The 22,551-nt window shown below is 33.9% G+C and overlaps 1 protein-coding gene across 1 annotated transcript in view; it reads right to left on the bottom strand.

The window, feature by feature from the left end:
• Positions 1–22,551, bottom strand: part of PREX2 (phosphatidylinositol-3,4,5-trisphosphate dependent Rac exchange factor 2) — a 421,865-nt gene that overhangs the window by 153,852 nt on the left and 245,462 nt on the right. Inside the window, exons 23-25 of the mRNA XM_007487009.3 lie at positions 19,778–19,939; positions 11,726–11,948; positions 9,554–9,761 (exon numbers count right to left, since the gene is read on the bottom strand). Coding sequence (XP_007487071.1) covers positions 9,554–9,761; positions 11,726–11,948; positions 19,778–19,939 — 593 coding nt within the window. The remainder of the gene's footprint in view (positions 1–9,553; positions 9,762–11,725; positions 11,949–19,777; positions 19,940–22,551) is intronic.

The following is a 22,551-nucleotide window of genomic DNA, read 5'->3' as shown; positions in this document are numbered from 1 at the left end:
CTCAAGATGAAGGTGACTCCTGAGGCCCATTTTCTTCCTTGACCTGACCTTCTTCCTTAAGCTGACTTCCTCCTTGAAGTCCAACTCCTTCTTCAAGATGAATTCCTTCTTGAAGTCCACTTCTCTCACCCTAGAAATTCAGGGTCTTTATATACTGGCTTCTTTTCCTTTCCCCTTTTCACAAGAGGCAATCACAGCTTCCAAACTGCCCAGCACTGCCTGGGAGGCAGTGTTTGTAGGAACAATTTCTCACCTTCTGGAAAGGTGTGAATTCTCTTTCCTGGCTGATTGAATTGAAAGGCTGGAGAGTTCCTCCAACTAGTGCTAAGTAGAGTGTTTAAGCTTTTGTTAACTCAATTCAAAAGTAGACAAAGGAGATTTAATCCTGTCTTCACAGTCTAGTGAGGTACTAAGTAGGGGCACTTAAGTTATTGTTAACCAAAATGGACAAAGGGAATAAAGGATTTCTTTTCACAAGTGTAAACTCAAAGAGAACAAATAATTCTCTTTTACACATATTTCTATCATAAAATGAATTTTGTAAAACTCATTCTTTGCTTATTTCTTCAAATAGTTTGTATAGTATTGGCATTAGTTGTTCTTTAAATGTTTGATAGAATTGGCTTATTAATCCATCTGGCCCTGAGGGTTTTTTTCTTCAGGAATTCCTTGATAGGTTGTTCAAGTTCTTTTTCTGAGATGGGATTGTTTAAGAATTCTATTTAATCTTTTGTTAATCTAAGAAGTTTATATTTTTTGTAAATATTCATCCATTTCACCTAGATTGTCATATTTACTGCCACATAGTTGGGCAAAATATTTTTTAATGATTACCTTAATTTCTTCTTCATTAGAGGTGAGGTTGTCCTTTTCATTTTTGAAACTGTTAATTTGATTTTCTTCTTTCTTTCTTTTTATTAGATTAAGCAGTACTTTTTCTATTGTATTTGTTTTCTCAAAGTACCAGCTCATAGTCTTATTTATTAGTTCAATAATTCTTTTACTTTCAATTTTATTAATTTATCCTTTGATTTTGGGGATTAACAATGTAGTTTTTACCTGGAGACTTTTAATTTGTTCTCTTTCCAGTTTTTTTAGCTTGCATGCCCAATTCATTGACCTCTTCCCTCTCTGATTTATTGACATATGCATTCAGGGATATAAATTTCTCCCTGAGTACTACTTTGGCTGCATCCAATAGATTTTGACATGCTATTTGTTCATTGTCATTCTCTTTAAAGTAATCAGTAATTGTTTCTTTGATTTGTTCTTTGACTCACCAGTTTTGAAGAATTAGATTATTTAGTTTCTAACTAATTTTAAATTTGCCTTTCCATGAGCCTTTTTTATGATTTTTATTTCATTATGGTCTGAAAAAATTGCATTTATTATTTCTGCTTTCCTACATTTGTTTCCAATGTTTTTATGACCTGGTATGTGGTCAATCTTTGTATATGTGTCATGTGCTGCTGAAAAGAAGCTATATTCCTTTATATCCCTATTTATTTTTCTCTAGATGTCTATTAGCTTTAATTTTTCTAACACTTCCCTTACTTTTTTCTTATTTAATTTTTGGTTCAATTTATCTACTTCTGAAAGGTTAAGGGAAAGGTTCCCCACTAGTATGATTTTGCTATCTATTTCCTCCCTAAGCTCCTTTAATATCTCCTTTAAGAATTTTAATTATGTATCATCTGGTGCATATATGATGAGTACTGATATTTCTTCATTATTTATCTTGCCTTTCATCAATATGTAATTACCTTCCTTATATCTTTTATTGAGATCTATTTTTGTTTTAGCTTTGCCTGAGATCATAATTGCTAATTCTGGCATCTTTGTCTCATTTGAAGCCCAATAAATTCTGCTCCACCCTTTTTCCTTTACCCTGTGTATGTCTACATGCCTCAAGTTGTTTCTTGTAGACAACATATGATAGGATTCTGATTTTTAATCCATTGTACTGTCCACTTCCTTTTTATGAGTGATTTCATCCCATTCACATTCACAGGTTATATTTACTATCTGTGTATTCCCCTCCATTTTGACTTCTGCCTTTAATTCTGTCTTTTCTCTTATTCCTCTTACCCTCCCCTCTAACTTTTCACTTTTAGTCAGTCTTCCTCCTTTCCCCTTCCTAATGTTATTCCCTTTCCCACTCACTCCCTTCTTATTATTCCCTTCTTAATATAGTGCCTTTTAATCCCCCAACCACTTCCTCCTTTGTATTGCTCCCCTCCCCTTCTGCTTTTATATAACCCTTTTTATAACACTTCTACTTCTCTTCAGGGTCTCATACAATTCTCTGCCCCAATGGATCTGGCTATTCATCCCTCTCTGAGCCAATTCCAATGAGTTTAAGATTTAATTATTACCTGTTGCCATTTCCTCCCTTCCACTGTATTGGGTTTTTTCCCCTTCCCTGTGCTCTTCTTTATTAAATATATATTTACCCCATCTTATCTCTTTTCCCATTTCTCTTAGTAGTGTCCTCTCACCCCCCCCCCCAGTTTTCTCATTTTTTTTGACACATCATCTTATATAGTTCATCATTATAACCTCTAGGTATACTTCTTCTAACTACTCCAATAGTAATAACCACTCTTAAGAGTTATCAATATCATCTTTACATATAGGAATACAAATCATTTGAACTTTGGGGGTCTTTTAATTTTTTTCCTTTTCTTAATTACCTTTTGGTAGTTTCTTGAGTTTTGTATTTATATAGAATTTATGTCATATTTTAACTGCTCATTTCTGCCTTATAGGATGGAAATCTATGAATTGTACTTCCCTGAAAAACAGTAAGAAGCAATGAGGAAAAGTTGGGAGAGAATAAACAATTGAAATAGAAAGTCTATGAATATTTTTTAACAAATTATTTTCTTCATCAATTACAAGGATCAGTTACATCTAGATCTAACACAGTTCATCATTAACTATATGAGGAAAGGAAAAGGGCACTAAAGAAATCCAATATATGAAGAATATAGGTATAGACTAAGTATAATCACAAGAGGTTTGTATTAAAGATGAAACAATTTTTAGAACAATGAAGAATTTCTTCTCAAAGAATATTAAAGTGATGATAATAACACAAAGGCTTGAGGGAAAAAAATCATATTTTATGGTTATTACAAAAAGGTGAGTGAAACACTATTAAAAAATGTTTCATAGACACTTGTTTTCAGATGACTATTTATCAATTGCATCAACCTAGGAATACTACAAAGCCTATGAATCGAATACATAATTATTTATTAGTTTGCCCTAACTAGAAAAACAATGGGCATGAATTGGAGTTCATAAAAAAAATAGATTATGATATTTAGTTCTAAAATAGACAACTCATAAAATTGGCCATCCCAACAATTATCTTGGACATTATGCATGTATCATGAATTGAATATACTACAGTACAGGAAGAAATGAGAAGGATTGCCTTGGGGAAATTGTATAATGCATTTAATTAACTTCAAACTTCACTTTGAAACAAAAGCTGATGCTTGTAGTAAGAACATTCTTCCAGGGATGCTACCTGCAAGTCACAAAATCTGAAGAATTAAAAGTCGAGGATTATCCAAAAGGTAGTGAAGAGAGGTGGATGTGAGTAGGTATGAACAAACAAGAACTATGTGAGAGGAACATGATAGAAGAAATAATTTGAGAAATATGGACATAAAAAAGGTGATACAGTCACATGGAGGGAAAAAGTGACAGTCTTGCTCCCTTAGTGGTAGTCATGGGTTTAAAAACAAAACAAAACAAAACAAAACAGAACAGAAAAAGATTTAGGATGCTGAGGGGAATGCCAGTGGAAAATTTGCAGGTGGATACATAGAATGGAGGTTCAAAGATTTACTTTAAACTGCAATGCTAGCAATAGAATACCTGTATTGATGAGATCCAAAACTACCAAAGTATTAGGAAATGTGTTTCTATACAATTATTTCTTAAATAAATATTAAATATCTCCCTTTCTTTCAGCACTCTGTAAACACAATTTTAGAACAATCTACTATAGTCCCTTCCTAATATAGGAATACAATAAAAATACTGAAACTATGTATATTAAATTATGTAATATTTAATGCCATTAAAATGTCAACTTTTCTACCAAAAGGTCACTTTTGAAGTGTTTTGGAAATAACAAACAATTGTTTAAAAATAGCTTGCCATTCCTGCATCAACTTTGTTCCAAGTTCATAATTTATTTGTAAATGGAGGAAGTAATAAGAATGCCATGCCAAATACCATCGAAAATCATTTTTAAACACTATTATTCATGAAACACTCATTAGGGAAAAAAGATTAAATCAATGCTATAAATAAAACTCCAGACAAAGTGGTATAGGAAACATCCAATGATAACTTTTTAATTATGATACATCTGTTCTTGAGATTTTGAGTTCCTAGTTTGGAATTATTTGCTTAAAAACTAAAATTTTGTAAATGGAGACTTGAATAGTTGCAAATGTATTTTAAAAAGAGCAGAAATAGTTCCAAAATTAAACCATAGAATCTTTGTTTATACTTAACTTATAAACCAGAATTTGAGTTCATAGTAAAAAATCATGTGTCAGTCATATTACCTTTTCAGAGCATATTGGACCAAAGTATATAACGATAGATGCATAAAGAAAAAGATAAAAACTTGTTAAAGCTGGGGAACTATGTTGGGTTATTAGAATACATTAAAATGGTTATCATCAAATATAGATACATGATTATATAATTATACATATGGCAGTATTATGTAACACTTAAAAGATAAAGCAGATAAAATTAAAAGATAAACCAGGAGAGGCAGAATTATTCCATATAGAATAAATATTCATTTCAATCAAAATTATAAAACTGATTATAACTTAAATGCTGATGATGATTTGGTCTCTTTGGAAAATAGAAATTAGAACTTGTGATTTGAATTAAATTTTTATGCATTTTTAACCTTCTTAACTATTGAAATGGCTCCGGATTTCATCATTATAGTCATTATTTATTCAACAAATCTAAACTTTCTGATTGCTTGTTATGTTGCCAGCACTGTGCTAGGTATAAGGTTACTTTTTATCCTTTTCTTCTTTAAATTTGATAGTTTTAATTTATGGTTTTAATTTAATACCATAAAGTATAATTACACATCAGTTTATGATTTAAGAGACTCATTAAGGTGGGTCAAAGAAGAAATCATAGAAATAATTACAGATGTCATTAAAGAGAATGACAATGACACATCAAAACCTATGGGACATAGCCAAAGCAGTACTGAATGACTATACCAACAAAATAGAGAATGAAGAGATTAATAAATTGGCTTGCAACTTAAAAAATTAGAAAAAAAAACATTAAAAATCTTCAGATAAAAACTACATGGGAGAACCTAAAATTTAAATGAGAAATTAATAAAATTGAAAGGAAAAGAATTATTGAACTTATAAATAAGACTCTGAGCTGGTACTTTGAGAAAACAAAATAGAAAAAGTACTGATTATTCTAATAAAAAGAAAGAAAGAAGAAAATCAAATTAGTTTCAAAAATGAAAAGGGCAACTTCACCTCTAATGAAGAAGAAATTAAGGTAATCATTAAAAACTATTTTCCCCAACTATATAGCAATAAATATGACAATCAAGGTCAAATGGGTGAATATTTACAAAAATATAAATTGCCTAAATTAACAAAAGAGGAAATAGAATTCTTAAACAATCCCATCTCAGAAAAAGAAATTGAACAAGGCATCAAGGAATTTCCTAAGAAAAAATCTCCAGGACCAGATGGATTCACAAGTGAATTCTATCAAACATTTAAGGCACAACTAATACCAATACTATACAAATTCTTTGACAAAATAAGCAAGGAAGGAGTTTTACCAAATTCCTTTTATGACACAAATATAGTATTGATTTCAAAACTAGGCAGACAAAAAACTGAGAAAGAAAACTACAAAAAAGAAAACTTACAAGAAAGAAATCTCCTTAATGAAAATAGATGCAAAAATCTTAAACAGAATACTAGCAAAAATACTCCAGCATATTAAGAGAATTATTCACTATGATTAGGTGCGATTTACACCAGGAATGCAAGGATGGTTTAATATTAGGAAAACCATCCACATAATTGTTCATATCAATAATCAAACCAACAGAAATCACATGATTATCTCAAAAGACATAAAAAATCCTGTGACAAAATTCAACACCCATGCCTATTGAAAACAGTAGAAAGTACAGGAATAGAAGGGTCATTCCATAAAATAATCAACAGTATATATTTAAAACAATCAACAAATATCATTTGCAATGGGAACAAATTAGAATCCTTCCCAATAAGATCAGGAGTGAAGCAAGGATGACATTATCACCTCTATTATTCAATATTGTACTAGAAATACTTCTGGTAGCAATTAGAGAAATTGAAGTGATTAAATTAGGCAACAAGGAGACTAAACTATCACTTTTTGTAGATGATACAATGGTATACTTAAAGAACCCCAGAAAATCAACTAAAAGACTACTGGAAATAATGCAGCTTGGCCAACACGACAGCAAAGGAAAGCAATGAATGCTGGAGGGGATATGGCAAAGTTGGGACATTGATTCATTGCTGGTGGAGTTGTGAATTGATCCAACCATTCTGGAGGGCAATTTGGAACTATGCCCAAAGGGCGCTAAAAGACTGTCTGCCCTTTGATCCAGCCCTGGCACTGCTGGGTTTGTACCCCAAAGAGATAATAAGGAAAAAGACCTGTACAAGAATATTCATAGCGGAGCTCTTTGTGGTGGCCAAAAATTGGAAAATGAGGGGATGCCCTTCAATTGGGGAATGGCTGAACAATTTGTGGTATATGTTGGTGATGGAATACTATTGTGCTAAAAGGAATAATAAAGTAGAGGAATTCCATGGAGACTGGAACAACCTCCAGGAAGTGATGCAAAGCGAAAGGAGCAGAACCAGGAAAACGTACAGAGACTGATACATTGTGTTACAATCGAATGTAATGGACTTCTCCATTAGTGTCAATGTCCCTGAACAATCTGCAGGGATCAAGGAGAAAAAACACTATCCACAAGCAAAGGACAAATTGTGGGAGTAAAAACACCGAGGAAAAGCAACTGCTGGACTACAGGGGTTGAGGGGATATGACTGTGGAGAGATGCTAAATGAACACTCTAATGCAAATACCAACAACATGAAAATGGGTTCAAATCAAGGACACATGTGATTCCCAGTGGAGTCACACATCAGCTATATGTGGGGTGGCGGGAGGGGGGCAGGAAAAGAAAATGATCTTTGTTTCCAAGGAATAATGTATGAAAATGACCAAATAAAATAATGTTTAAAAGTAAAAGAAAAATAATAATAATTAACAACTTTAGCAAATTTGCAAGGTACGAAATAAACCCACATAAATCATCAGCATTTCTATATATTTCCAACACAACTCAGCAGCAGGAGTTAGAAACAGAAATCTCATTTAAAAATCCCTCTAGACAGTATAAAATATTTAGGAATATATATGCAAAGACAAACACAGGAACTATATGAACACAACTACAAAACATTTCACACAATAAAAACTCGATCTAAACAATTAGAAAAATAGTAATTGCTCTTGGGTAGGATGAAGTAATGTAATGAAAATGACAATCCTACCCAAATTAATCTATTTATTCAGTGCCATACTTATTAAACTACCAAAAAACATTTTTTATAGAATTAGAAAAAAAATTATAACAAATTTCATTTGGAAGAACAAAAAAGATCAAGAATATCAAGGTAAACATGAAAAACAATGTAAAGAATGGGGGCCTTGCAGTATCAGACCTTACACTGTACTATAAAGCAGTAGTCATCAAAACAATATGATCCTGATGAAGAAAGAGAATGGAGGATCAATGGAATAGACTAGGAGTAAATGGCCTCAGTAAGCTGGTGTTTGAAAAATCCAAAGATTCTAGCTTTTGGATCAAGAACTCTCTATTTGACAAAAACTGCTGGGAAAATTGGAAAACAGTATGAGAAAAATTAGGTTTAGATAAACATCTTATACTCTATATAAATTCAAAATGGGTAAATGACCTAAATATAAAGGGGGAAATTATAAGTAAATTAGGTGAACATAGAATAGTATATCTTTCAGATCTATGGGAAAGTAAAGAATTTAAGGCCAAGCAAGAGAGAGAGAGAACATTGCAAAATGAAAAACTAATAACTTTGGTTATATCAAATTAAAAAGGTTTTGTAGAAACAAAACCAATGCAACCAAAATTAGAAGGAAAGCAACAAACTGAGAGAATGTTTTTATGACAAACTCTCTGACAGAGGATTAATTTCCCAAATATATAAGGAACTAAGTCAAAAAAATCAAGCCATTCCCCAATAGACAAATGATCAAGGGACATGAATAGGCAGTTTTCACAGGATTAAATCAAAAGTATCAATAAGCACATTAAAAAGAATTCTAAATTGCTCCTGATTGGAGAAATACAAATTAAAACAACTCCAAGGTACAACCTAACACCTAGTAGATTGGCAAATTTGACAGCAAAGTAAATTGATAAATGTTGGAAGGAATGTGGCAAAATTGGGACACTAATACACTACTGGTGGAGTTGTAAATTGGTCCAACCATTCTTGAGGACAATTTGGAATTATACCCAAAGGGCTTTAAAATAATCCCTACCCTTTGACCCAGCCATACCACTGCTGGGTTTGTACCCCAAAAAGATAAAAACGGAAAAAGACTAGTACAAAAATATTTATAACTACTCTCTTTGAGGTAGCAAAAAATTGGAAAATGAAGGGATGCCCTTCAATTGGGGAATGGCTGGACAAATTGTGGTATATGTTGGTGATGGAATACTATTGTGCTGAAAGGAATGATGAACTGGAGAATTTCTATATGAACTGGAATAACGTCCAGGAATTGATGCAGAGTCAAAGGAGGAGAACCAGACCATTGTAAACAGAAACTTATACAGTGGCAGAATCAAGTGTAATGGACTTCTCTACTAGCAGCACAATGACCCAGGACAATCCAGAGGAACTTATGAGAATGCTATCCACATCCAGAGAAAGAACTGTGGAACCCAAAATGTATTAGAACAATATATGATCAATCATGTAGTGCAATAGGGATGTGATTGAGGTTTTGATATTAAAGAATTGCTCTATTGCAAGTATGAAAATCATGGAAATAGGTTTTGAACAATAGTATATGTAAAACCCAGTGTAAGTGCTTGTCTGCTTTGGCAGGGGAGGATAGAGTGGGTGGTGGGCTGGGGAGTGGGGATCATGAAACATGTTACTATGGAAAAAATTCTAAATAACTGTTTTAATTTAAAAAATTATAAAATAAAGTTATATGTTTACATCCCATTTCAAATATTTCCACTTCATTTTCAGCATAATCTTCAAGTTTTGAGCTTCTGGAAGTAAGGAATTCTGAAATAATTCTTGTTATATCTGACAATAACAGAGATGAACACGTGGTAATAATTTTACAAAAATGGAAAAGTTAAAAGTGTAAAGATATTATATAATATACTTACTCATCTATTTGACAGACACATATTTCCACTTCTTTCAAAGCAGTCTGAAGTTTACCCAACAATTTCTGATAGATATCTTGTGTTTCTAAGTCCTCCTCTTTTAACAAATACCGGAGGCCATGCCCATCCTGCTGTCCCAAGGACAGTCCTGAAGGGGCTGCCATGGTAGTAATGGTATGCTGGATATAGACCATAGGATTTAGTTTTCCTGTAAGATGCAAATATTTTCACATGAGCACATATAACCATTATTTTTTATAAACTTATTTTAATGAATTTTAATGACCAAAACATATAATGAGGATAACATCCATTTTATCCTGAATGGGACAAAAAGGAAGTTGAAATTCCCAAGGTGACTTCCTTAATGCCTGGGAAATCACACTGAGCACCTTTCCCGCTGCCAGAGGAAAAGATTTCCACCGTTATCTGGGTCAAACAAAGGAACAGTGACTATATCCATCACTAGAGCTGCCACAGCATCTTTAACACAACCCATCCCTTCAGTTAGTTTCATTTGAAATAAGATATTGTTAGGATTGAAGAAATCATCCTCCTTTTAGTATCATGGGGTCATAGTTTTAGAACTGGAAGCAATCTTAGAAATCATTAATAGAAACAAATCTGCCCCATTTCACAGATTTGTAAATTAGGGCACAGATGAATGACTTACCCAAGTTTACACAGTATATATCTGAGGGAAGATTTGAACTTATCTCTCCTAGTTCAGTGCCCTATCTGTCATATTATGTTACCTCTCTTTTTTTAAGGTCCATTTCTCTATTCTCAACATCTATGTGCTTTTAGTAAAAAGAGTGAAAAACACTTAGGAACATGAAAGATGAATGAGAACTAATTTTATTTATTTACTACAAAAAGGAACATCTATAATGCACACTCCCATTAAGAAGCACATACATGAAAAATCCCATGTGTGACAATAAATAGTAGCATTTTTTCTCCTCTTTAAAAAGCAGGCTAGCTTAAAAGGGGCCAACCATTTACCAAACTTAAGAGTTGAGAGTCAGTGTAGCATATTAGGAAAACAAGGACTTAGTCAGAGGTCATATAAGTCTAGGTTTAAAATGGGTCTCCAATATTAGTTGTATGGCCCTGAACAAGTTGCTAGTCTGAGAGTATTTCTTTTTCCAAAAAAGAAAAAATGAATAATCAGAGTACCTGCCTCACAGTATTATTGTGAAGCTCAAATGAGACTATATCAAAAATGCTAATAAATGTCATTAGACAGTTAACATTTAGTAAGCACCTACTATGTTTCAGGCACTGGGCTAAATACTACAGATACAAACAAGGGCAAAAAACAGTCTCTACCCTCCAGGGACTCACAGCACAGAAACAGTATACAAGCAGATATTACAAGAGATCATTTCAAAGGATATACACTAATATTTAAGAGGCATGGGAAATTGCTTTTATCAGTATTGTTGTTGTCAAATATTATTATTATTTCAGTAATACAATCTGTCCAGATTATGCCTTCCCCCATTCCTCCATTACAAGACAGATCAAAATAACTAGAATGCCTGATAGATCTATGGATAGTTTTCTTAGTCTCTCTCTCCCTCTCTCTTCTAATTCCTGAGCTAGTTCATTGATTTGGATATCCAAATGGTGCAAAGGGACTGTCAGTGTCTGTGAAGAAAGCTCTATTTGTCCTTCTTTTCCTAAATATAAAAAGTGCCCCCCTAATACTGAGCTCTAACCTGAAATTCTAGATGGGGTAAAGTTTTTCTATATTTTCTATGTTTGTTGCTTTGCCTATCAGGGACCATGAGAGACAGTCAAGAAAAGAAACAAGGTGGCTGGCTGAAGTGATTAGTACATCCATCCTTTTCTTTAAATGTCTACCTCTGACAATTTGTATATAACTAACAAACTTTGTAAATCCCAGAGCTCTTAAAAGTTTTTTTAATAGATTCCTTTGTGAGTCTAATAAAATTTATAGCTCACTTCTCATTATGCTTTTAAATGCATAAGAATACTAATCATATTGAAATTCTATTATCAAAATATAGAGTGTTTTTTTTTAAGTCCACGGACTCCAATATTAGAATCTATAAGAGTAATGCAGTCATTAAAGCTTTAGGGATAATTAAAATGAGCTGTTTTAAGATTTTTAGCAAATTTGCAAATTTACAAAAGTCATCATACCTTGTTCAGAAACTTTATTTTCTTTATCATGGGAATTATGTTTCCTGTTGTCCAGTTGAACTCCAAAGGCACTCCCCAGGGATGTTGAGGTTTTGGGATAAGAGACTTCCATGACGTTGACATGGCAGTTAGTAGGACAGAAATCACTGCTGTGCAATGGGGAGATTTTTGATTTGGCCTGTTTAAACGTGGGCCAAGCCCTATTCTTAAGTACTCGTGAAAACTGTGGATTAAAAATAAATATATATAAAATATGTCATTTTACAAAGAATGGATTACTGTGATGCTCAACACAATGAAGGAATTAATCTCATGAATAAAATGATCAAACAAGAGTTTAAAAATCATAGATATGAAATGTCTATTACATTGCTAAAATCTGATAACAGGGCATTGTTCTCCAATGACTATAGTTCACTGAGGGCAAGGTACAGTAATCCTTAAAGATAGATGTTAAAGCAGTGATTGAGAAGCCCTCTTCTCTAACAACATAGTAAATGAGACTGTATTCCTCAATTTGGTGACAGAATTTTGTATAAAAGGTGGAAAAGAAACAGAAATAAGGAACTTCAAGTCACACAAGTTGGAAAATGGTATTCTGGAATGGGATCTGCTTCCTAGGAATATGAGAAAGGTTCCACAGAGCAGTTGGGACTTCTATGAGCCATGTCTTAGAATAAAATATTTTAAATGCAAAAAAATAAAATACAAGAATTAATCAAGGAACCCAGTTATATTAAAATATAGTTATCAAATTTAAAATTAAGTAAAAGACAAACCCTCCAACCCTAGATCAATACCCCTGTCAGATTATGGGAAATGATTAGTTCCTCCATTTTTTCAGGATTAGAATTATTATTTAAGGCAGATAAATTCCATATCCCCCTTTGGTCTGTAAGAGAAACAGACATAAATAGATAATATATCTGGATAGCTGAAATCTCCACAGTATCTCAGTTCTGAGTACTACATTTAAGAAGGACATTGATGCACTGGAATGAAACTAGACTTAGGTGCTGAGATAAAATTGACTCACACAAAAGATCAAAAGGAACTGAACCTTTAACCTGAAGAAGAGAGGACTAGAGAGAACATGATAGTGGGCTTCAAGTATTTAAAGGACTATTACATAGAAGAGATTATAATCTCAAGCACTGGGACAAGAACACTAGTTAGAAGTTATAGAGAAGCCAACTTTGTCTATATAAAGAGCAATAAGAAACAAGAATGGCAAAAGAACTACCTAATAATTACAGTTGTTCCAAACTGGAAAGAAATGACTGGAAAAATAGATTGTTTCTAACCCCTGGAAGTCTCAAGTGGAGGCTAAACAATATCCTACTAGTGATGTTATAGTTTTCCTGCCCAGCTTATATTTTATGGCCTTTGAGACCCATTCCAGATCTGAAGGTCCACTGTACAGTGATTAGGTGGAATTAATTTGTTGTTTTTCTTCAATTGTTTCAGTCACATCTGATTTTTTGTGACCCCATTTGGGATTTTCCTGGTAGAGACACTGCAGTGCTTTGGCATTTCCTTCTCCAACTCATTTTAACAGATGAGGAAACTGAGGCAAATAGGATTAAGTGACTTTTCTCAGAGTCACACAGCTAATAAGTGTCTGAGTACAGACTTGAATTCAGGTCTTCTTGACTGCAGATCAGCCACTCTACCACCTAGTTACTCCTGGTATAGGGTTTATTTAATCCATGAGATAGATTTAGTTAGTCCTAAATTACATCTCAAGACTTGCAAGGCAGTACAATTCTAATTTATAAACTTACATCCTTTGGAATGTCAAATAATATTCCATTATCTATGTAGGCTGCATAACTGTGTTTTGCATACACACATGGAAGAATACAAGAATTATCATGTGAAGCTTTATTGAACATTTAAATCAAAGCATCCTAGACAAACACACATACCCAACCAATTATGTAATTGCTCTAAAACTGAAGGATTTACCCCAAATTAAGAAGCATATCAAATGGAATTTGGGGGGAAAGTGTTGCTTCAAACAGCATATTTTTTTTATCTGAATCACTTGCACATTCTGTTTCACAATGAATAAATCCTTGGTTATGATTTAGATAGGTTGCAAGTAAGGTTCAAATCTCTCTCATATGTGTGCTGAAAAATATTTAAGGCCTGTAGAACTAGTCTAAAAACAATCTATAATGAGCCCAATAAGCCTGATAATAGAAACATTAGGAATTTACTAGTTTCCATTTTTAGAACATAAAACTTTTGTAATTCGAGTAAGATAACAGCTAAGACATTCGAAGACTTTGGTTACTATGGATACATTTTAGCTCAGAGAAAGTGGGATGTTTGTAGACTGTTCATCTGGAATAAAATGATGTTATTAACATCAATATGCTTTAAAAAATAAAAAAGAGGATGTTAAAAATATATAATTGAAAATGTCAGCATCTATAGTGGCATGAATTTGGTTGGTATGTGAAGACCTAGTCATATTATTTTGTACACAGGGCAAAATCACAAACATTCTAACTGAATTCAAATGATCAGACTCTGCAAAGCTCCTTGAAATTCTCTCTCTGCTCTTTGGTAATCTTGTCTTCCAAAAAAGGAAGAGATGTTCAATTAGTCTAAATTCATCTAAACTCAACAAAATGCAATTCATAAAAGGTTAAGGAAATTAAATCGATGGAAAATTGTCTTCATGTATCAATTAAAAATAAAAATGAATTATAACAAAGATTACGTGAGGTACAATTTTAGATTTCTAACACCATTACCAAGGGTATGTGTTTATATGGTTTTATTGTCATTTAGTCATTTTAGACTCTTTGTGACTCCCAGTTTGGGTTTTATTGGCAAAGATACTGGAGTGGTTTTGTCATTTCCTTCTACAGCTCATTTTACCAAGAAGGAAACTAAAGCAAGAATGGTTAAGTAACTTGTCCAGAGTAATACAGCTAGCTATTAAATGTCTGAGCCAGATTTTAATTCAGGTCTTCTTGACTCCAGGCCATCGTTCTATCTACTGCTCTATGTAGCTGCCCTTTTATATGATTTAGGACTGTTTATACTGAAAATATCTTCAAATATAAAGAACAAAATGAATGTTGATGAAATATTTCCAGTCTTGTCTCCCTGTCCATCTCTAGACCCGCATCTCCAACTGTCTATAGGACATCTACATTTGAATGATTCCACTCAGCTTTAATCTTTATAAGAGTCAAAATCAAATGTAGTAATTTGTTTCCTAAGCCAGCTTCTCCTAGACATGAAGCCATTCTTAACTGGCCTGTCCCCCTAATTTCTTTGCCTTTATTTTTTATATTTTATTAATTTAATAACTTTAGTACTTTACTAATGTGTCAGAGGCTGGCACTAGAGAAAAGTGCCAGACTGAAGAGTATGTGAAATTGATCACCTAGATGGGGAAGGGGCCCCAGGAGTGGATTCCAAAGGAGGAGGAGGAGACTCTGGCTGGAGAGCAGTGAGGGTCTCTCAGTCTTGAGAAGCCAAAGAGAGAAGGTGGGTAAAAGACTTTCTCCTGAGGGTTACCCATATTTCCTGCTGGTGACTGGAAATCCTTCCCCACAACACTTCCCAATTGAATGAACTTATGAAGAGAAACCTGAGCAGACTTTGCCTCAGCTCCTGTTGCCCAGGGGTGAGCTAACCTGACTTTCTCTCAGGGGGCTCAGGCCGCCAAGGCCCGAGTTCACCCCAAACTCAAGGAGGAAGGGGAAAGGGTTTAGATAGAGACAAGTACCCCTTCTCCCCACTTTCCTTTTCCCATTCTTCCCTGCCCGTTATTCCTTTTGTATTATCTGATTGAGTTAACATTAAAAGTTATCTGTTCCCCAAGCTGAGTGTGAATGAACGTATCAAGGGGAGACCCTTTGGTCTCGAGTGGTGGAGGGGGGACAAGAGGGACAAGAGCAAATCTAGGAGAGTGACTTTAGCTAAGGAGGGAAGACAGAAGGGGGAAAATCTTCAAACCCCCTCTCCTATCTCTGAGCCAACTCATTACATCTTCTATCTCACCTGAACCCCACTTTAATGAGGGGGTTCTTCTCTCTTTCCCCCTCTCCATACCGAAAGTTCAAACTTTCCATTGGGGCACAAAACTTCTCTCTTTATCTTTTTTTTAATACACTAATCAAACATCATAGTAAATTAAAGTTGTTTGAAGGAACTATTTTTATTTTTATCTTCATGTCTCCCATATTATAAACCTTAAAATTTCTTAGACTTATAAATGTTGGAAATTTCACCATTGGGAAATTTCATACTTGAAAAATTTCCTATTGATAGTGGGAACTCTATTGGAATGTGAACCCCATTGGCATGGGAGGTTCCTCCTCCTCCCTTCTTAAGATTACTTTAGGACAGAAACCTTTTGCTGAACAATGGAAAGGGCTTTGACCTATGCTTAAGCATAGAACAGGAATTTCTTTGAGTCATGATTGATTTTAGAATTGATACAATAGAGATACTTGGAATGACAGAACCAGGTCTTGGAAATTACAATCTCCACCCTACTCAGTCCTAACGGGATTTAGGAAGGGCTGCAGCATAGATCAAAATTTAATTATTCCAATCTCTACCCTACTCAGGGTAACAGGATTTAGGAAGGGCTGTAGCAAAGGATCAAGATTTAATTATTTGAGAATATGACCTTCAACAGACATGTGCAAAGCCACAGACCTCTGGGCAGTCCTGGGTTAAGCTAGAGCCACCATTGGCACAGGGAAGACATGGACAGTGATTGGTAGATGTGAGAACTGAGGGGAGGCAACTTGGGATGTTTTCCTTAAAGATAGGAGGGTCTGAGGACCAGGAGGTTGGTTGGTTGGAGAGGTTGTGCTCTGAGAAGCTGGCTCTGAAGGAGTCTGGAGGTGGAGGCCCCTGAGACTGTTTCTCCATTTTGGTCATGTGAGTAATAGGGACTGATCTCCTTTCTTTGCCCCAGCTATCTAAGGGCTTGGGCCTTTTGGCCCAGCCTAAACAGAAGGGGTATTTAAGCCCTATTCCCTTTTCTCCCCTTTTCTCTCTCCCTCTCTCTCTCTATCTCTAATACCTTTCTTCATCCTGTTTGTAATTAAACTCCATAAAAGGTTGACGACTGACTTGAGTTTTCATTTAGGAATTACATAGCTGAATTCCTTGGCGACCTTAAATTAATATATATCAGTCTTTTAAAGTGATTTCCTTGTCACAATATACAAGTAGACACAATATTGGAGTTTATATTCAACTACTTAAAACATTTCAATGCCCTCTATTCCACCCCCCCCCAGAAATTAAAATATGAAATTCAAAACTCCACAGTCTTCCTTCAAGAGTTTTCATCATCTAATGTCATGTTATTCCATATGCTATGGTAAAACTAAACAATTTGCTACAGTCTTTTCTTATATATACTATTCTTTCCAAACTTTTCCTCCTATATGCTTGTCTATCTTCCTGGAATGTAACTCCTTCTCCTCTTCCATCTATTGAAATCCTACCTAGACTTTAAAAAGCAGCTAAAATCTTGCCTCATCCATTAAGTATGTCCTTACCTACAGAGTCAGTAATTTTTTTCCATTTCAGATCACACACATTACTTGCTTTGTACCTCTCTCATGTACTTCAATTACTTTATTTTTTTCTATTATCGTTAGTTGTACTTATTGTGACAAAGCAGCATGACAAAGTAGAGAGAAGGCTGGCCTTCTTTGCAGAAAGACCTGAGTTCATTTCCTGGCTCTGACACATGTTAGCTGGGTGAGGTCTCAATCATGGACAAGTCAATTCACAAGAACAACTCTGAAAGAATATTAGAAGTAAGTTGCTGTTTCATGTCAGTGAGAGAGTTTAGCAGTGGGAATTTCCTACACTGATAAAATCATAGATATTGATGCCTACACAAACACACACACACACACACACACACACACACACACACACACACACGTTATTTTTATATGTGTGAGAAGTTCTCAGGCTCTGTGGTATAGTGACAAGAATACTAAACTTGAAATCAAAAGATCTAGTTAAAATCTCAGCTTTTAGACTTGTTATGCATGTGACTAAGCAACTATATGGCAAACTGATGAGTCTCTTGGACCCTTAGTTTGCACATCTTCAGAATGAAGAATTATATTGTCTATTTTGCAGTGTTTTTATAATAACAATTTTGAGTAAATGCTTCATGCTTTGCAAATGAGAGCTATTATTACCAAGGAAGAAGCAGAACAAAAGTCTGTATCATGATTAAATTCTCTATGGGTCTTTTCTGATTATTAATCTATAGAACGTAGAAGGGGGTAAAATAGGACAAAATATCAAGAAACAAAAAAGAAACCAGGAATATCAATAGAGTCTAAGAACACAGAGAACTAACTCAGTGGGGCACATCTACAAACAATCCAAGCAGCAAGAGATATATGATTTCTTTGTTCAAATACTTTTTTAGAACTTTAAGAATTACAGGTCTGCTTCACCCATTCAGGATTAGTGAGTATCACTAAGCAATAACAGAGGGATACTTGGTTCTGATTTTAGGAAGAATAAAAAATGAATTCTCACTCAACTCAACAAATGTTTATTCTACCCAACAGAAATATATAATGTATTGTGCTGCGGGCAGAAAAAAGTTCCTCTTCTCTCTGTCTCCATGTGTGTTTGGGGGAGGGGAGAAATATTCAGACGTGATTATCAGTTCACATTAGTGAATCCCACTGCTCTAAAGCCTAAACACAGCATGCACCATGCCTGCTGGATAAAAAAAAAATTCTGTAAAAGCCTAGGTTAGATCCAGATCTAAGCTATTTCTTTTAATTATACCAAATACATTTACTTCCCTTTCCCATTCCAAGAAAGAGGTGCCAAGCAATGGACATAGTAACAAAGGGGGAAATAGATGGCACATTCCAGAATTCCAAGGATGGAGTTCACACAAGATTTTGTGTTATGAGAATTTCAAACTTCTACTACTTTGTTATCTTATATCAGTTATCTGTAAAGTGGCTTGATTTTTTTTCTCCTAGATTTAACTTAGAGAAACAGTAGAGCAATTGTGTTTTGCATGTGTATGCTTTTATCTTATCTTCAAAAAAGCTTCATGTGTTGGAAGAGAAAATTAGAGAGTGTTTCCTATCATTTGTATCCAAGAAGGAACATTGGTGGGATATTCCCAGAAATAAGGAGTTAATTTAAATCCAATAGTTCTTGTGAAAAGGTGTCAAAAAGCAAAGGTATACTTTTAAACAGATGGAATTTTAAGAGTGCAATATGGGAAATTAACACTAATATTATTGCATATCTTTTTTTTTCTGAAGTCCACAAAGATGAATAAAATTAGCATTTTTATATATAAAATAGAAAAGAAAAAGATGATCATACATGAAAAGATGAATTTCTAAGGTACACCTCAAGTTTCCTTTTCATTATATAATAAATTCAAACAGTAACTTAAATCTGTCTTGTTTGTTTGGATTTCCTATCACCATCATTCTGGTTTTCTCTGTGCATTTACTTAAAAGTAATTGAAAACACTTTAAATTCCCTCTTTTATTCATTTCCTCTTTCTTTGGGAGGGGAGCTGGGAACCTATTATTAGACTTCTTTCTAAGTCCTACTCTCCCCCTTTTAAGGAAAAAAAGCAAAACCATGGTAATAAATATGCAATTAAACAAAACAAATATCCATATTGTTCTTGTCTAAAAAACGTACGTTTTGGGGGCAGCTGGGTAGTTCAGTAGATTGAGAACCAGGCCTAGAGACTAGGTCCTAGGTTCAAATCTGACCTCAGACACTTCTCAGCTGTGTGACCCTGGGCAAGTCACTTGACCCCCATTGCCTAGCTCTTACCACTCTTCTGCTTTGGAATCAATCCAAGACAGAAGGTAGGGTTTATTAAAAAAGAAATGTATGTCTTCTTTCATATCTTCAATCCTGTCCACGTCTAGGTAGCAAGTTTCATCAAAAATTTCCATAAACTACCAAATATTCGTAAAAGAAAACAGTTGAATAAACTTTTTCCAATCAACTAATTTCTGCATTAAAATTTCATCAGATCTTTACCTTTTTATAACTGGATATTCTTCTACATATGTGCTCAATTTTATCACTGCAAATGGTGCCAAATTTACTTTGGAGATCGGTGGGGATGACTTCATTTAAAGTGTTTAAACTAGTACAGTTTTGCACAAAATGTTCATCACTTTTGGCCAGAGCTTCGAGAATCTATAGTAGGAAAAACAACAAAATGAGTCAGTAAAATCAACCAACTTGAACAGCTATCACTTAGTAATACAAGAGAGCTTTATTTCACACATATTTGTTTAAAGGTGGCATGAAGTATATATATTAAAAATAAGTTGAACAACAATCAATCCACATGTCTGATGGCTCATATTATGAAGGATGAGGATTGTCTTTGACTGCACATCTAGCCAATACTGTTGGGACAAATAAAGATAATGGATGATCATTACAATTTTATATTGTTATATTATACATTATATAATGTTATATATCATATATAATTATAATTTAAGATTATAAATTTTAATTAGAAAAGATGTACTTATAATCATTTTCTTTCAATGATTAAAGAAAACGCATAGACTAGAATTCATAGCAAAGAGAAAATAATATCTTTCTCATTATAGCATAAATGATTAAACATTTTCAATACCCCAACGTGGCTTTTATATTTAAGTAATTCTGCTGCATATCTAGGATAGATGTTTAAACATTTAGGTTTGATTAAGTCATGAGTATTTACAATGAAATGAAATTAACAGTGTAGGAAATTCTAATATACCTGAGTTTTAAATTAATGTCTAAAGTTCATTTCATTTTCAAACCTTTAACATACTATTATTTATTTGGTTAATAACTCTGTAGACCTGGATAGGAGACTTAAACTAACACAGACTTCCCACTTCCAAATGTAGAATATTCCTTTAAGTAAATTTTGGGGTTTATAATACAATATTTAAAAATTAAGGATCCACTTTTCCCAAGGAGGACATATTTTTCAAAGTTAAATTACAATGAATGCCAATTGGAAAAAAAATTATTCAGTAACAGTATTTATTCTGTATCTACATATTTTAAAAAAAACATCAGAGACATATGAAGTAAAACCAAGAACCAAGTTCCTTGTCTATACAAGGAGGAAATATGTGTTAAAATTATTTAGGCATATATATCCAAAGTAAACCTGAGGTCTTGTTAATGTCAGGTGAATATAACTGACTAAAGTCTCTGAACTAGACACTCAATGATACCCATAGACAAGTATGACAAATAGAAAATTTACAGTCTCACATTGGTTGACATTCCAAGTCCTATGCCCTTTATTTCTTTTTTTTAACCCTTAGCTTCCATTTTAGAATCAATACTGTGTAATGGTTCGAAGGCAGAAGAGTGGTAAGGGCTAGGCAAGGGAGGTTAAGTGACTTGCCCAGGTCTCATAGCTAGGAAGTGTCTGAGACTTTTTGAACCCAGGACCTCCCTTCTCCAGGCCTGACTCCCATTCCACTGAGCCACCTAGATATCCCCCTATGTTCTTTCAATGTTATGGGCATGATATACAAGAAATCACAAATAAAATATGGGGGGGGGGAGTGAGTACAGTGGAGAAAAGAAAGAGGGATTGCAGAAATAACATGTGCTGTCATCACAGGGCTGGGTGAGTCTAAAATTTTTAATTTTATGAATGCAATTACTCCCTTCACTTCTGCAAAAGTAAATCATTCTAACTCAATAACTTCTATAGATGCTGTGGCCAAAAAAAAAATGCATTACCCTATAACCAACCTGATGATGAGCCTATCCCTACCTAGCTTAATAGGATTAACTAGAGCTTTCTTTCCTTTGGGTTTGCCTGTGAGAGCCCAGCATCACACATCCCTGCCATGACAAGTCATTAGAAGGGGCTATGGATAGTTGACATTTATACAATATACAATAAAACATTAATTCTCACACAAACATACAGACAGATGGACACACACACACACACACACACACAACCTGATGTAGAAAGTGAGAGTATTAGCCCTTGTTGCTCAGTTGGAGAATGGCTGAACAAATTGGGGATGATTTCAGAAAGAGCTGGAAAGACCTACATGAACTGATGCAGTGAAATAAGCAGAACCAGGAGAAAATTACACACAGTAACTGCAACACTGTGGAATGATCAAATATGATAGACTTTGCTACTAATAGCAATACAATGATCCAATACAATTCTGAGAACTTATGAAAAAGAATTCTATCTACCTCAAGAGAAATAACTGTTGGAATAGATATATAGATGAAAACATATGATTTATCAGTTCTTTATTTGGGTATATGTTTTGGAGTTTTGGTTTTATGATTATTTACTTAGAAAAATGGATAATATTGAAATGTTTTATGTGATGATACATGTATAACGCAGATTGAATTGTTTATCAGTTCCAGGATGGAGGGAAGGAAGAAGGGAAGGAGACATTATGGATCATACCTTGGGAAAACTAACATGGAAATTTGTTATTAAAATAAATATTAATTAACTAATAGATTATTATTCCTATTCTACATAGTTTCTAAATGAGGGTAAAAATTATTTGCCCATTGTCTATAAACAAGTGTTAGAATTTGAACTCAGATCTTTTTGCTTCCAGGATTTTTATCTTCTGATTAAGTTGCCCTTTCCACAACTGAACATATACAGAGAGTTAAGAATATGGAAAATTATTTTGTCTGATATTTAAAACCCAATCATTCTCATAATTTATAATAAATGTTAAAAGCAATCACTCTATAAGGAAATCTAAAGATATGTTGTTATTCTAAACCAC

Source organism: Monodelphis domestica, chromosome 3 (assembly GCF_027887165.1).
Source record: "Monodelphis domestica isolate mMonDom1 chromosome 3, mMonDom1.pri, whole genome shotgun sequence".
NCBI lineage: Eukaryota > Metazoa > Chordata > Mammalia > Didelphimorphia > Didelphidae > Monodelphis > Monodelphis domestica.
The sequence above is the reverse complement of the archived record's forward strand: the minus strand, read 5'-3'. Positions and strand labels throughout refer to the sequence as shown.